Below are 13998 nucleotides of genomic sequence, written 5' to 3'. Positions count from 1 at the left end.
ACACTACACAGTGAGATATATAAGTCCAGAGCTCAAAAGAGAGATTTGGTTTAAGATATGAATTTAGAGTCATCAGTATAGAGAAGGTACATCTGGAGATAACTCAGGAAGGTTAACACAATAAGTAGACAAAGAACAGAACCTTAGGGAATCCAACATGTAAGCTACAGGCAAAAGATAAAAAGTCAGTAAACTGAAAATGAATCACCAGAAAGATGGGAGGAGTGGGGGAAGACCTAGGAAAGAATCATCCCAGAGGTCAAGGGAAGAGAGAAGAGTAAACAAATGCTAAGTGCTGCTGAGAGGTCAGGTAAGATAAAGACTGAAAACTGTCCACAAGAGCTGTTTCAGACGGTGTTAGGGCCAAAGGCCAGATTGCAACAGATCTGGAACAACTGTAGACTTTTTTCCAAGAAGTTTCAAAACGAAGGGAAGGAGACAGGGTATAGATGGAGAGAAGAATCTGGAGCAGTGTTGCTTCTATTCTGACTTGATGGGAGAGACTTCTCTATGCTAAGGGGCAAAGAGCGAAAAGACTGGAACACTTGATGGAGCAAGGTTCCTAAGGCAGGAAAGAAAAGGATCCTGCACATAAACAGAGATATTACCTCTAGATGCTTCTTTCACGTCCTCTGAAGGGGTATTAAAGGGGGTAAAAGTAAGTACAAATGTATTTAGGGTAGCGTGGGAAGGGTAAAGCTGGATGAGCTCATATGGTCAGAAAGATTCTCTTCTCTCTATGAAGCAGAATACAGGAGTATCTGCTGAAAATGAGAGAGGCAAAAGGGTTGGAGGGAATATTGAACTGCTGCAGAGAAAACAGACTACAGACACAGACGTACATCCCCAAGCAGAAGACAGAGCTGAGATTTGAGGCCACAAACTTGCAAGTGGCAACCTACCAGTGGGTTTGTGCCATTTTCTTCAAAATGATCGAGTCTCACAGAGGAGCAGGGAGAGGATGGTTGGCTTAATTTCAAGGTTGGGGTTTGCCAATTAGATGCAGGAGTAAAGTGAGTAACTGCAATGATAAACCGTAAGGCCACACAATTAGAAGAAAAGCATTCATGGGGGGATAGGAGGGGCATCAGAATCACACAGGGAACCTTCTTTGAACTACATTCCCTATGGGAAACCTTGATGAGATAAAAGAGCAGGTGCAGCAAGAGTGAAAAGAGAAAAGTGGAAAATTAAGGCAGTTATGGTCACGGAGTAGAACAAAATTCAGGTTTCCAGAGGTACCCTGTCCTGGGTTCAAAGTGCGTTCATGAGAGTAGGTGTGAAATGTGCTGTTTCCTGTATCTGAATTTCAATCCCTAGGCAATTCTGTCCCCTGACTCCCTCAGCCAGTTCCCACCACAGGACATGTTGGTTCGAAGCGCTAGAGCAGGGGTTCTCAACCCTAGCTGCATATCAGATGCACATGGAGACTTCAACAAACAAACAAATAAACAAACTGAAATCTGGGCCCCACTGTTGGAGTCTAATTGGCTTGGTGGTTATTTTTTAAGGCTCCTCAGGTAATTCTAAAGTGGATTTAGCGTCGAGAACCACTGCTTTAGAAAGAACAGGACTTTAGCTTTATGTTAGAGAATTAAAGGAAAACAGACTGGCATGAGAAGAAATGAAATAACTAAAGCAGGAAAATGGTGAAAGAGGATCTAAACCCTACGTCAGATATTTAAAGATGTCCTGAATAGAAAAGTTAGGAAACTATTAAAACACAGCATCATACTCAACACACACCCAAAAATGTAATGTTTCCAAGAGTTCTGTTATAGGTTCTAGAAAACTCAGGAGTTAAATGCTTCGCTGTAGCCAATGACTAAGAAAAAAGACAAACCTGCACTGTACTAAGCAGAAAGAACTGAAAACCAACACTGAACAACAGCTCTCTAGGTCAACTACAGTTCACAACTCCCTGGAGGAAAAGGCAGCCTACAGTGAAAGCACGATAATAATCTCACGTACATGGACTCTACCTCTTCTGCACAAAAGGTAAAGGAATCAGCTGTCTTCTTTCACATATACAAAGGTTTTAAGTTTTTTAGTCTGCCTGATTGTCTTTCTACAGCAGTCACTTTCTCCTTAACAAGTTTTACCAATAATCTTAAAACCACCTACTGCAAATCTAAATTCTACACTCCTATAATCTCTATGCTTAATTTAACCCTAAACCAAATAGTGCCATACTACTCTATCCAATTATTTTATAACTGTCCCCAATCTTAACCTTTATTTGCCACTTCCTAGTCTATTTGCTAAGTTTTACAACAAAGTAAAAGTTAAAAGTAATGCAGAGATGAACGGTTAGTCATAAAGACCAAAAAAGACAAACATGACCTGTTGCCTGTTGCCTTCCCTGTAAGGTTTGTTTACTGGTATTAACAAACTCACCCAGAACCAAGATACTATGTATACATAACAATGAGTGATGAACTGTACACTCCTAGGCCACCCATATTTAATGCCTTTAATGAGAATTACTTCATTAATTAATAGAAAGGCTTGTACCTTTCTATCTCCGTCTTAAATATTTTAAGTTCAAACCAATTACCCAAATCATGCGGACATCGTGAGTTGCAGACGTTCTGAAAATTAGACTTAACTGGAAGTGGACATTTTTTTCAAAACTCAAGGAGTACTTCATCTCCCAGCATTAGGGTAGTTTAACATGTTCTCCTAATATTTAGCTAAAACAGAAGAAAACTTTCTAATTCCTCTAGTTTGGGTCATAAGAAAGCAGTCTTTTCCAAAAACAAAACAAAACAAAAAACTGTTTCGACTTTCTGGAGTCTTCAAACACCGAAACAAGCAGATTTACATATTTGTGGTTTACAAAAACCACCAAAATTCTCTACACCAGGGTTCATCCTATGGTTTCCATTAAGGAAGAGATTTCTAACAATGTTATTTTATACTCGTTGCTCTCTAAAACTGTAAGACAGTACTACAGCCTAACGAAAAAAGCACAGAACTGAGAAGGGCCCGACCACTTCTCCCAGGCGCAATTAACTTCCTGTGGGGCATTAAGCAAGACACTCAAATCTCTCTGACCCTCAGTTTCTCTATTTGTGAAATAAGATGAGAATCATTTTTATCCAAGATTGCTACTGGCTACAAGTTCTACAAAATGGAGATGATTCTACCCTTTATTTTTTCTAAGAATGTAACTATGCTTTGTAAGAATAATCCAAAATAAAAATTACATACCTTAATAAAAATGTACACTTGAATATAAAATATTAACATAAAACATATAAAACATAAATAAATATATAAAATATACTGTAATCAAAAAATATACCTTACTCAACACTACAGCCAGACTTATTTTTTCTTAGCAGGTCTTTTTCTTTAATTGCTAGCAGTTAAAAACTATTTTGACCCAGAATGGCATTCTGCAAATCTAAATGCTACACTCCTATAATCTCTATGCTTAATTTCAACCCTAAACCAAATAGGGCCATACTACGAACTGTTTCTTCACCTGTCCCTTAATAAAGTTGAAAGTAATTCTTTTGACTTGAATTTACAGAGTTATGTACAGTGCTGATGAAAGCCATCTGTTGGGAACTTTGACTTTCCTGTCAAAAGGAGAAAACCAGAAGAAACAGCCTAGATTTTCCTGGGAACCAGCTGCAGCTGAATGAGTCCTAATCCTACTCCAGCTGGGAAAAGCAGAAGGGTGAAGTGGCTACTGGCTTAATTCATCTGCTGCAGATTCTTTATGAACTGACTCCACCCCTGAGTAGCCAACTGGTAAGCAACTTTACCAGACTGAGGCTCTTAATTAATCCCTATATGTAACATTTACTTGGTTCTTTAAAAAATTTCAAATCAGAGCATGAAAAGTATTCAGTATTATAATTTTAAAAAACATTTCCCAGTTCACTAGAAACAACATTTTTAACTCTAGTTTAACCAGCAAACTTGGCACCCAGATTCAGTCCTCTCACATATCTAAGAAACATGTCAGTGTAAATATACTTTATCCAGTATTCTAAATAGAAAGGGAAGAAATATCTGTGAAGGAGATTCTTACAACCTCAAGAAACCTGGAATGATACAATATTTCTTTCCCCAGATTCATCGCACAGTTCCTGTTATCTATTTGCTTTCATAGTATTAACAGTTAAGTACAATGTAAAAAAGTGCTGGCCCATGTGTCCGAATGAACTGAATAAAAAACAGGCAGCAGAATAAGAAAATAATGTATTTTGCATATATTTATTTTCCATTTGGCATTTTATAAGAAGCCATAATAAAAACTTGTATTATTAAATAGCTATTATATAAATATATCATGCCTATAAAACTTAACCATGTAAAGTTCTTTTGAGACTTCAATAAGAAAGTACTCAGAACAGTGCCCAACACACTGTTAGGCCTTAACAAATGTTAGCTATTAATAGGTTTCTACAAGCAACTGCTTACATTCCCTTGGCCTCCTGATACAGGATAAAGAAAGAGGTTAGAAGCAATTTGTAGTACTATCTGATGTCTTCGTTAATTTCTTCCATTTATTTCATCAATTTACAAGAAGTTAGCCCAAGAAAGAGTAAAGTGTTAGCAACTGTAACTCTAAGAAAAATGTTTAGGTTGTGTGCACTGGCTGGGTACAGAAGTTTGATCAGCAATGGCTAAATCAAAGGTTGCTTTAGTAGCTCAAGTTTTCTTTCAGGGTGTGTCATGGACTGAAAACTACCAAAGCACACATAGCTCAAAGGCTAACTAGAAGACCAGAAAAGTATCTGTACAGGGACTTCCCTGGTGGCGCAGTGGTTAAGAATCCGCCTGCCAATACAGGGGACATGGGTTCGAGCCCTGGTCCAGGAAGATCCCACATGCCGCGGAGCAACTAAGCCCATGCACCACAACTACTGAAGCCTGCGTGCCTAGAGCCTGTGCCCTGCAACAAGAGAAGCCACCGTAATGAGAAGCCTGCACACCACAACGAAGAGTAGCCCCCGCTCGCCGCAACTAGAGCCTGCACACAGCAATGAAAACCCAACACAGCCAAAAATAAAATTTTTTAAAATATCTGTACAATTGATTGTATTTAAATAAATATTGCATTACAAACATATCTCTGCCTGAGTTATTTTTAAATTTCTGTTTTTTTTTTTAAATAGAACAAGTCTGCTGAGACGAAGTCAGTTTATATTAACCACGTTTATATTTAATCCACCTCAATGACTTGTTAGTAACAAATTTTTATTTCTAGCCAGTTTCTCCTCAGGACCCAGGATATTTAAGAGTCACCAAAAAATGGTACAAACAATGATGTAAGAAATGTACAATTACTGTAATTATAATTAATGTAATTAATTATAATGTAAGAAAATATAACTACTGAGATCAATCAGTTGCAAACTCGGTGACATTACAAAATCTACAATATTCATGTCGCTGTATCCTTGCCATTACTTGAAAAATAAAGTCAACTACATGAGGTTAGGACAATTTTCACTAAAATAATCCTTCTTCACTTAAAGACTGATACAGTTGGCATTATCCTCCATTCCCTCCCCCATGATGTAAGAATTAAAACTTGGAACTTAAAAAGTTTCCCAATAATTTTACTATGAAATACACTTCCTTGCATGCTCTCATAAGGATTTTTAAATTGAGAACTTCTTCCACTTTTTACTACTAATGTATCTCTTCTCAACTTTTCTGTAGCACCTTTGCTTTGCAGTTTTTTGGTGTGCCTGTGTTTTTTTTTTTTTTAAATAGACAATCATTCTGCCAGGCAGTTAACACACCCCTGAATTTAATAGCATAGACAATTACTAAAAAGTATGATAGCAACAAAATATCTGAAAACAACATTACCAAGCTTACATTTATAAACAATTTTATCATATCACTGTTCTAACACATAACATGTGAAACAATTTTACAATAAAGGCCATTTCCAAATAGCTAAATCAAAACTATCATTCTTAACTCTCGTAACCTGAAAACATATTTCCATTCTAATCAGCAACTCTACATCAAATACCAAAGTTCCTGTCAATGCCCCTTTTATTCTATGAATTTAAAATGCCAAGTTCCAGTAACACAAAATAATCTGGACTGCACTAAGAGTTTACTGAATTGTGATATAACTTATATTAGAAGGCTAGTATTTATCATTTGATCTTTCTGCTCCAAGTCACCTAAATAATAACATTAATAACCTAATGGGTAATAAGCTAAACAATAACATTAGTTGACAATATCTTCTCTTCCTTTCCCAAGTGGAATGCTTCAGCAAAATATAATTCTGTTCCACAATACTCCACAGACTAACAACACTTTCCTGATGTGGCTGATTACCATAAGCATATAGTTTTCTGTACTAGTAATATGGAACATAAGCTTTAGATATTCAAGTAAATTATTCTTTGTGTAAAATGAACCCAGAAATTTGAAATGAAGGTGAAAATTACTCCTGAAAGGGAAATGGAGACTCAGTGTCCAAAGTAATTCTTTTAATGGACCATTAGAATCTCAAATAATAATTAGCCTCACCCAAGAAACATCTCATTCTTTCTCAGAGATTCACAATACCTAATTGTTACCAAAAAAAAAAAAAAATAGTGAATGCAAAAAACTAAGTTATATTTCATAAGCTAAACAAACGTTGCAAAGAAGTTATTTCACATTTCTACGCCTTAATCCCCAACAGGACCTAAACCCTAAAGGCACTGTTCATGGTAGATGCCTAAATGCCTGAATAAATAATGAATAAATGAAGTAAATGAACAAATTATCTTACAGTAATATCTGTATTTCAAAAAAAAGAGAAATTTGCAAGGAGGACGTTGTTATTTAAGCTAGTTACACACTATCACCCTCACCCATATCCCATAATTCAAGGGAAAGCAACATTTTGTCCCAAATGAAAGCACTCTATTACAGCCATGCAACCAATCCCAAACTACAAATCAGAAGACTTCAGTGACATCTGAAAGGAAAATGAAACACAGAAAATATCTTTAAGAAAAAAAAAAAGTCATGCAGACCAAACTGTTTTTTTAATTTATGGACCTCAGGTATACAAAACTAGATTATTCATAATCTCTGGTTTCTGATACGTTCTTAGTGCTGGTTCAAAGTAAATTTTAGAATTCATTCTATGACAGAAAGAGAAAAAAGGGACGCAGTCAGTGAAATGGGAACGGTGGGGGGGCGGGACATGTCCTTTTACAATCAGAGAATGTGCCTTGAAGTTAACACCAAGAACATTTACAATTGTGTACATGAATGCGGTGACAGGCATTATACCCAACAACTCCCAAGAGGCAGTAGGTATCGCTGTCACAAAGACTCTGGAGCCAGAATGCCCAAGTCCAAAACCTAGCTCTGTCACCTAATACCTTTGTGACTCGGACAAGTTACTGAACCTCTTTTATGCCTCAGTTTCTCCATCTGTAAAACAACAGTACCTATCTCATTGAGTTATCTGAGGATTAAACGAGTTAATATATGCCTGGCTGTAAAGTAACGTCTGGCATATAGTATAAATACATCATTAAGTTAAATAAACTCACCATAAACTACAACAACCTAAAGTTAGTACAGCAAATCTCCCTTATAACATGGATAAAACTTTTAAATCACAGTATCTCCAGATTCTCCCTCAAGTGAAAACACACTTAAGTTCAAGTGTCTTCACAAAAACTCTTAAAAATATTTCTGTACAGCTATCTCACCAAAAACAGCAAAACAAAAACCACTCAGTGGCTGAAAAGTTAATGTACAGTTCCTTCCAAAGGTTAATAATCACAATAAAAGTTAGAACCGTATAGAAAAAAGAAGAATGTACTCAGGCTGCTCCATAGTCCCTGAACTTCATCTCTCACCCACAGCTGAGCAGACCAGTAGGTACACATGCACTCCAGAGCAGGTAAGGCCACCACAGCTCCAAGCAGAGCGCCTGGCCCACAGTAAGTGCTCAGTAACTATTTGCTGAATTAATTAATGCCCTAAAAGTGAAACTACTTCTAGCCTACACTTTCCTTTCTCCACCCCTGTCAAATATAATCTGGATAATTTTTTTAAAGAATATCTAGGTTTTCATAACAGCAAATCAATCAATTCCAAATGGGGAATGATTGGACAGTTTTGTTTTTTTTAAAAAAAGAGGAAAGTAGTTAAATACAACAAAAGGAACAAACGTAATCTGTTCATAGGAGGAATAATTCCTTGCCCTAGAGTTTACTGTATTATTATTTTTAATGTGAGCTTTTCATATCTTTGGGGAAAGTCATGCACAAAACTTAACCACTGAAAATAAGACTCCATTCAAAAATATATAATGGATCTCAACAACTCTAATTTTGTAGATACTATCATAAGTTTGTTTCCCAATCAGACCAGTACAAATATACAAAAGTCTACTCAACGAAACACAATTTTTCCAAGTTTAGTTACTTTGGTTAACAATACTGTATATTAAAGTTATATAAACCAAAGAGATGTTCCTAACCAAAGCAAACCAGCAGATCTCTACTGGATTAAACATTTTTTTAATGCAAAGGTCCCAGGCTCAGCTGCAAAATAAGGATTGCTGGATTAGATGGTTCTTAAAAGTCCCTTTCAAAAGTAAAATCCTAGCGGGACCTCCCCAGACACGGGTTCAAGCCCTGGTCTGGGAAGATGCCACATGCCGCGGAGCATGAACCATGTTATGAATGGGATTGCCCATTAATCCATGACTCCATCAGAATCATTTTAAGGGTAGTAACAGTAAGATAATGCTTCTATTTCAAAGTTCACAGGGAAAACTGAACCTTAAAATAGATCTCTAAAACCTGCATCCAAAAAAAAAACCTGTTCATTTTCAGTTGCTATTTAAACAAAAATCTACTGGTGGGTTACTAACTGCAATGAATTTAGATCAAATCTCAAATATTTTAAAATACATTCAATGTTAACTTTAGAATCTTAACACCCTAGAAGTAGCCTCCACGATCTTAAGCAATGACGATGATGTTACTGGTGTACAGTAAGGTGTGCAACAACTTAAAGTACAGCCACTCCCCACAGAACCACAATTCAGAACACCTGAAATAAATTCACAGCTAAGACACCAGGTCAACGTACAAAGGAGCTGCTAACAAAACTCTCCTCATCCTCAAATATCTATTTAAGGGCCAAGATTGACTGTTAAGAAGACATACTTTCAACGGTACAAAATAAGGGCATAAAACACACAGCACAGTAAAGTATACCATTTGAGTATCAAGACTCCGGACTCCCCAGAACTTTAGGAACATAGGCTACTGTATTCCTGATGCATGCAGTTACACCTGTCGTAAATAATAATGTTTAGGACTTCATCATATGCAAAAAATAAAGCATGACCAAAAGTTAGAATACAAAGAGCAAAAATAAGAATTGCTAAATCTGCTTAGCCACTACTATGGTCAGGATAATCGGTCTCATTCCTGTCTAGTAATCGGCATCAAAACGGAAAAAAGAAAGAAGACAGGTTCTTAAAGTCTCCAGCATTTGGCTGCTCATCAACTTCAGCAATAAAGTATTATAAGAACTTTTATGTAACAGGTTTAAAGTTGTGTGCTACTTTTTAATTCTAATCTAGGTATGTTCTTTTAGGCAGAGCAATACTCTACACTTTGAATCTTAGTCATCAAATATGTCAAAGTATCAGAACAATTAGCATCTACTGAGTTCTCACACCTAGAATTCACCAATAAAAAACAGGAGGTGATTATTCCACAAAAGGCCCCAAACACCAACGGTAACTTCTATTCAACTTCCTAGAAATGTGGCTTTGTAGCATGCTGTATCATCAGCTCTGTGAACACTGATGCATAGGCCATTCTTACCTTATCCTTTTCATGTGGAAGGAGTGACACTGGAGGTAAAGAAGAAAGAGACTCACAACTCTCTTTCCCATCCACATTGGTTGCTTTAGTGTTGAGCCGATAAAGAGGTCCATCTTTAAGGAGTCTGCCGTGGCCAACGGCGCGTTTAATAGCCAATCGTAACTGCTGGTGAAAGCCAGAGGCAGCACCGCCTCCAAACAATGCAGACACATCCTTCTGACCTTTCAAAAAACGTTCAATGCTTTTCAAAGTTGAGCCACCGGACTCTGCCAAGCCCTCGACTGCCCGCTTGATCAGTTTATTCCAGTCTACATTTTGTTTATTATCCACTTTTCCATGGTTTCGAGGTTTAGGAAGTGCTATTCGCCCAGGATTATCAGGATCTTTATAGGAATTGAGTCCTTTATTTGAGACTTTCAAAATTGTTCCATCTTTGACACTCAACTCCAATTGTTCTAAAACAGTTTTACGATCCAAGCCATGGGATGAAGACACTGCATTGCATATCCTTTCTTCTGAAGGACGCTGTTTTTGCTTCTTCACTTTTTTGATGGCCTCCAAAATCCACTCCGTATACAGCGGGTTGGCGAGTTTTACCATGGTGAAGGATTCTGTATATCCATAGAGTCGTTATCCCTTATCCTGATGCTGAGTAAGTTTTACACCATGGAAAACAACATTCCCGGAGGCTGGGAACCAGTTAACCATAGCATACAAGTTTTCTGGCCTGAGTCCTTCCTCCTTTCACAAAACAGAGTGCCTCCCCACTTTTACTTTAGAAACCAAAACAACCTGTTATCTGAAATATCTTCAAACTTCTCAATAGCACCACACATGGGTCTGTTCATAAAGTTGTAAGAACTCAAGAACATCTCATTCCCAGCAGAAAAATGTGCATCTTATGCCTGGAAAACAATTAAAACAAGGTCAGTTTCCTATCAAGGCCCGTTTTATAAATACACTGGAACTGAAACATCCTAGTCTTTAAAGCACTCAAACAGTGTTCACTGAGCACCTGTAGGAGTCTGATCATGTTTCTATCAACATTCCAAAACGATCATGTATGTGAACCACTGGAAAAACGAAGAAAAGGAAGAAAATATTAAAAATTAGGATACAATGAGGAAACAAGACGAGATGCACTGTGAATGACCTTAGGCCACAACTAACCAGAGGGGTGCTGGCTATTCTGCCCTCCACAATCTCTGCTCACCAGTCTATGAATTGAAACTCTTCCTTGACATCTTTCTCCAAGAAACTATTCAGCACTTCAACAAGTATCTAGATTAGCAGAAAGAATCCTGCAATGAAAGTAAGAGTGAAACTTTCATCTTTCAAAATTCCAGACATTCAGACTGGATGAAAACAGTCAATAAGATGGACAGAAAACCATTGAGAAAATTTTAACTATTGCATATAGTAAAATAAACAAATACAATTTCCACAAACCAAGTTCACATTTTAAGTATGATATTACTTTCAACATTCCAAGTGGAAACAAAATTAACATTTTGAAAATAGTCAAGTGCGAAAAGTGTTCAAAGAATTTTTTTAAATTCCAATTTCCTTCAAATTTTAGGAATCACATGCTGATAAGCTTCTCCTAGTAACATTCAATATACTGGAGAGAGTCCAACAACTGTCAAAATGTTCATAACCAATCTACAGACATAGCAACTAGAAATGAGAATGGCCCAGAATCACTGGCTTCAAATGTACACACTACATATCAAATGTACAGCACAGGAGAAAAATGTATTGCCTGTCTGTAGTCTAAAGAGAAGACGACCTCGTAAAGATTCAAGATTGCTGTCCTGAAATGAACATTAATGAATAAGACACCAACGTATACTTATACACACACACATCTATGTATGTACACACACACACACGTTGCCTCTCCAGGATCAAAGTCAGTATTCTTTCAGACAAAAGAATCTGGCAGATACAAATCTTTTTGAAAATCACCAAAATAATGAATTCCGAATCTAATAACTTCTTTGCTTCCAAAAATAAATTTACCTTTACCTAAATGTTTTTTAGAACTCCAAGGAGTACTCTGAGGAGCACTTACAACATAAACATCCTAGAAAAATGGCTCCCACAGTAATCGTTCTTCCGAGTGCCTCTAAAATCAAAAGGAAAACTAACAGATATGAAGAAACTGATAGTATTACTCTGATAAGAAAGAAAAGGCTGAAGGAAACACGCAAACCTGAGCCAAGACTTCTTTTCTAAATTAGCTGACTGAAAAGCAGTCCCCCGAGGGAAGAACTCAGCTTCACCGTGGTGAGAGTCTCGAGAGGACAGAAATCACGGTATTACTCGGAGTGGGTGCATTACGGAGGCATTAACGCTACAATGAAATGAGAGGCTTCAGCCCGAGTTGCAGACGCTGGGCCCGTCCTGGCTGCTTAACCTCGCAGGTGAGAGAACGAAGGACAGTCACCCGCGGTCTCTCGGGCCGGGATGCGCACGGGTCTTCAGGTCTTCAGCAAGCGAAGCGCCTGCAGACCTGAGCTTTAACTCCAGGAAAGTACCCCGGCGGCCGGAGAGAAAGTGCAGCTCGCCTCCGGCAGTCCTTCCCCGACCTCCATCCCCCCCACCTCCCCGCGAACGCCTCTTCGCGCTCTATTTTTAAAGGGAGAGAAACTTCAGAAACTTGTAACGGCACCAGCCCGCGGCTTGCCGACGGAGAGTCGGCGGCTCCCACCGGACGGGAACGGAACCCGAGGACGAAGTTAACAATGAAATCACGTGAAAGAGTTGAGAGCCGCACATCTGCGCTCCCAGCTTCGCCGAAGCCGCGGCCGCCCGGAGGCCGGTCCCGGGCGGTGGGGCGCGGGCGGGCCTGGCGGCTCCGCGCTGACAGGCGCCCGCCGCCCCCGGCGCCGGGGCTGACAGCCCGGCGCACACGCCGCCGCACGTGCGCCCGCCGCACCACAACACGGCCGCCTGTCACCCCGCGCCGCGCGGCCGCAGGGGCCGAGCGCGAGCGCCGGGAGCGCGGGCGCAGGGGCCGGGCGGGCCGGGCGGCGGGCGCAGGAGCCAGGCCGGTGGGCGCGCCCCGAGGGAGAGCCGACCGCCTGCACGGCCCGCCCGCGGCTTCGCGGCCTGGGCCACCGCCGCCGCCCCCTCCCGGCTGCCCGCTCCCCGGCCGAGCCCGGCCCGGGCCGCCGGCGGCGGCGCGCGGGCCGCGGGGCGGGGGAGCCGGGAGCCGGGCGCCGGCCGGGCGCGAGGGGGCGGCCGCGGCGCCCCAGCCCGAGGCCTGGCGCAGAGCAGCGGGAGGCGGCGCAGGCCGCGGCGGGGCCTGCAGCGGCCACCGGCCCCGCGAAGCGGCGAGGCGGGTCCCGGAGCGGCTCAGCCTCGGGCTTGACGGCCGGGGGCGCCCGGGGGCGGCCCCTCGACTACTTACCGGGGGAGAAGAGCGCCGGGTAAGCGGGGCCCCGGGCCGGACCGCGGAGATGCCCCAAACTGACACGGCCGCCATCTTGGAGACAGTGAGCTCCGGCCGGGGGGAGGGGAGGCGAGGCGGTGGAACAGCCGCGGGGGGAGGGGAAGCGTCGCGAGGGAACGGCTGCCTGGGGGAGGGCGCGGGAACAGCCCGAGAGCTAGGCGAGCGGGAGGGGGAGGAAGGGGCAGCGCGGGAGGGGGACGGCCGAGGAGCGGGAAGAGCTGGGCCGAGAGCCGGGAAAGGCCGGAGGGCGGGGCGGGGCAGGAGGGAAGAGCCGGCCGGGCGGATCACGTGGGGCCGGTACAAAAGGCCAAAGCCAAAGCGGGAGGAGGACTGGAGGAGGCCGTCGGCCGGGGACGCCTGCTCGACCCTCTAGCGCGGTTGGGCCGGGCCGATAGCCGGGGCAGGAGGTGCTGTGTACCCATTGCACAGCTGTCGCGCCGGGGTGGGGAGGCATCGGTGCGGCGCGGAAATCCGGTAGGATCTGAACTCTGATGGCGCCTGTGTTTACCGTCACCGAGCCTCCCTCCGCACCGCGGTGCCCGCGCCCCGCTCCCACGGCGACTCCCCGGAACCGGGTCGGGAGCTGGGGCGGAGGGCGGGGAGAAGGCCGCCTCGCTTCATCATTCCCTGTCTGCGCGCATCTTCTCCCCACACATCCACCCCTTTGCGGGAAAATCAGTAGGTGCGAGGAGGAGGGGA

At 41.9% G+C, this 13998-nt stretch overlaps 1 protein-coding gene across 2 annotated transcripts in view; it reads right to left on the bottom strand.

The window, feature by feature from the left end:
* The window catches only part of KAT6A (lysine acetyltransferase 6A), a 109737-nt gene extending 96374 nt beyond the window's left edge, over window positions 1–13363 (bottom strand). For both annotated transcript variants that reach the window (XM_067721908.1, XM_067721909.1), the window contains exons 1-2: window positions 13258–13363; window positions 9843–10747 (exon numbers count right to left, since the gene is read on the bottom strand). In XM_067721908.1, coding sequence (XP_067578009.1) covers window positions 9843–10442 — 600 coding nt within the window. In that variant the 5' untranslated portion in view covers window positions 10443–10747; window positions 13258–13363. The remainder of the gene's footprint in view (window positions 1–9842; window positions 10748–13257) is intronic.
* Between the last annotated feature and the right edge of the window lie 635 nt (window positions 13364–13998).

Source organism: Pseudorca crassidens, chromosome 21 (assembly GCF_039906515.1).
Source record: "Pseudorca crassidens isolate mPseCra1 chromosome 21, mPseCra1.hap1, whole genome shotgun sequence".
NCBI classification, from domain to species: domain Eukaryota; kingdom Metazoa; phylum Chordata; class Mammalia; order Artiodactyla; family Delphinidae; genus Pseudorca; species Pseudorca crassidens.
Note: the sequence above shows the minus strand (reverse complement) of the source record. Positions and strands in the feature narration are given on the sequence as shown.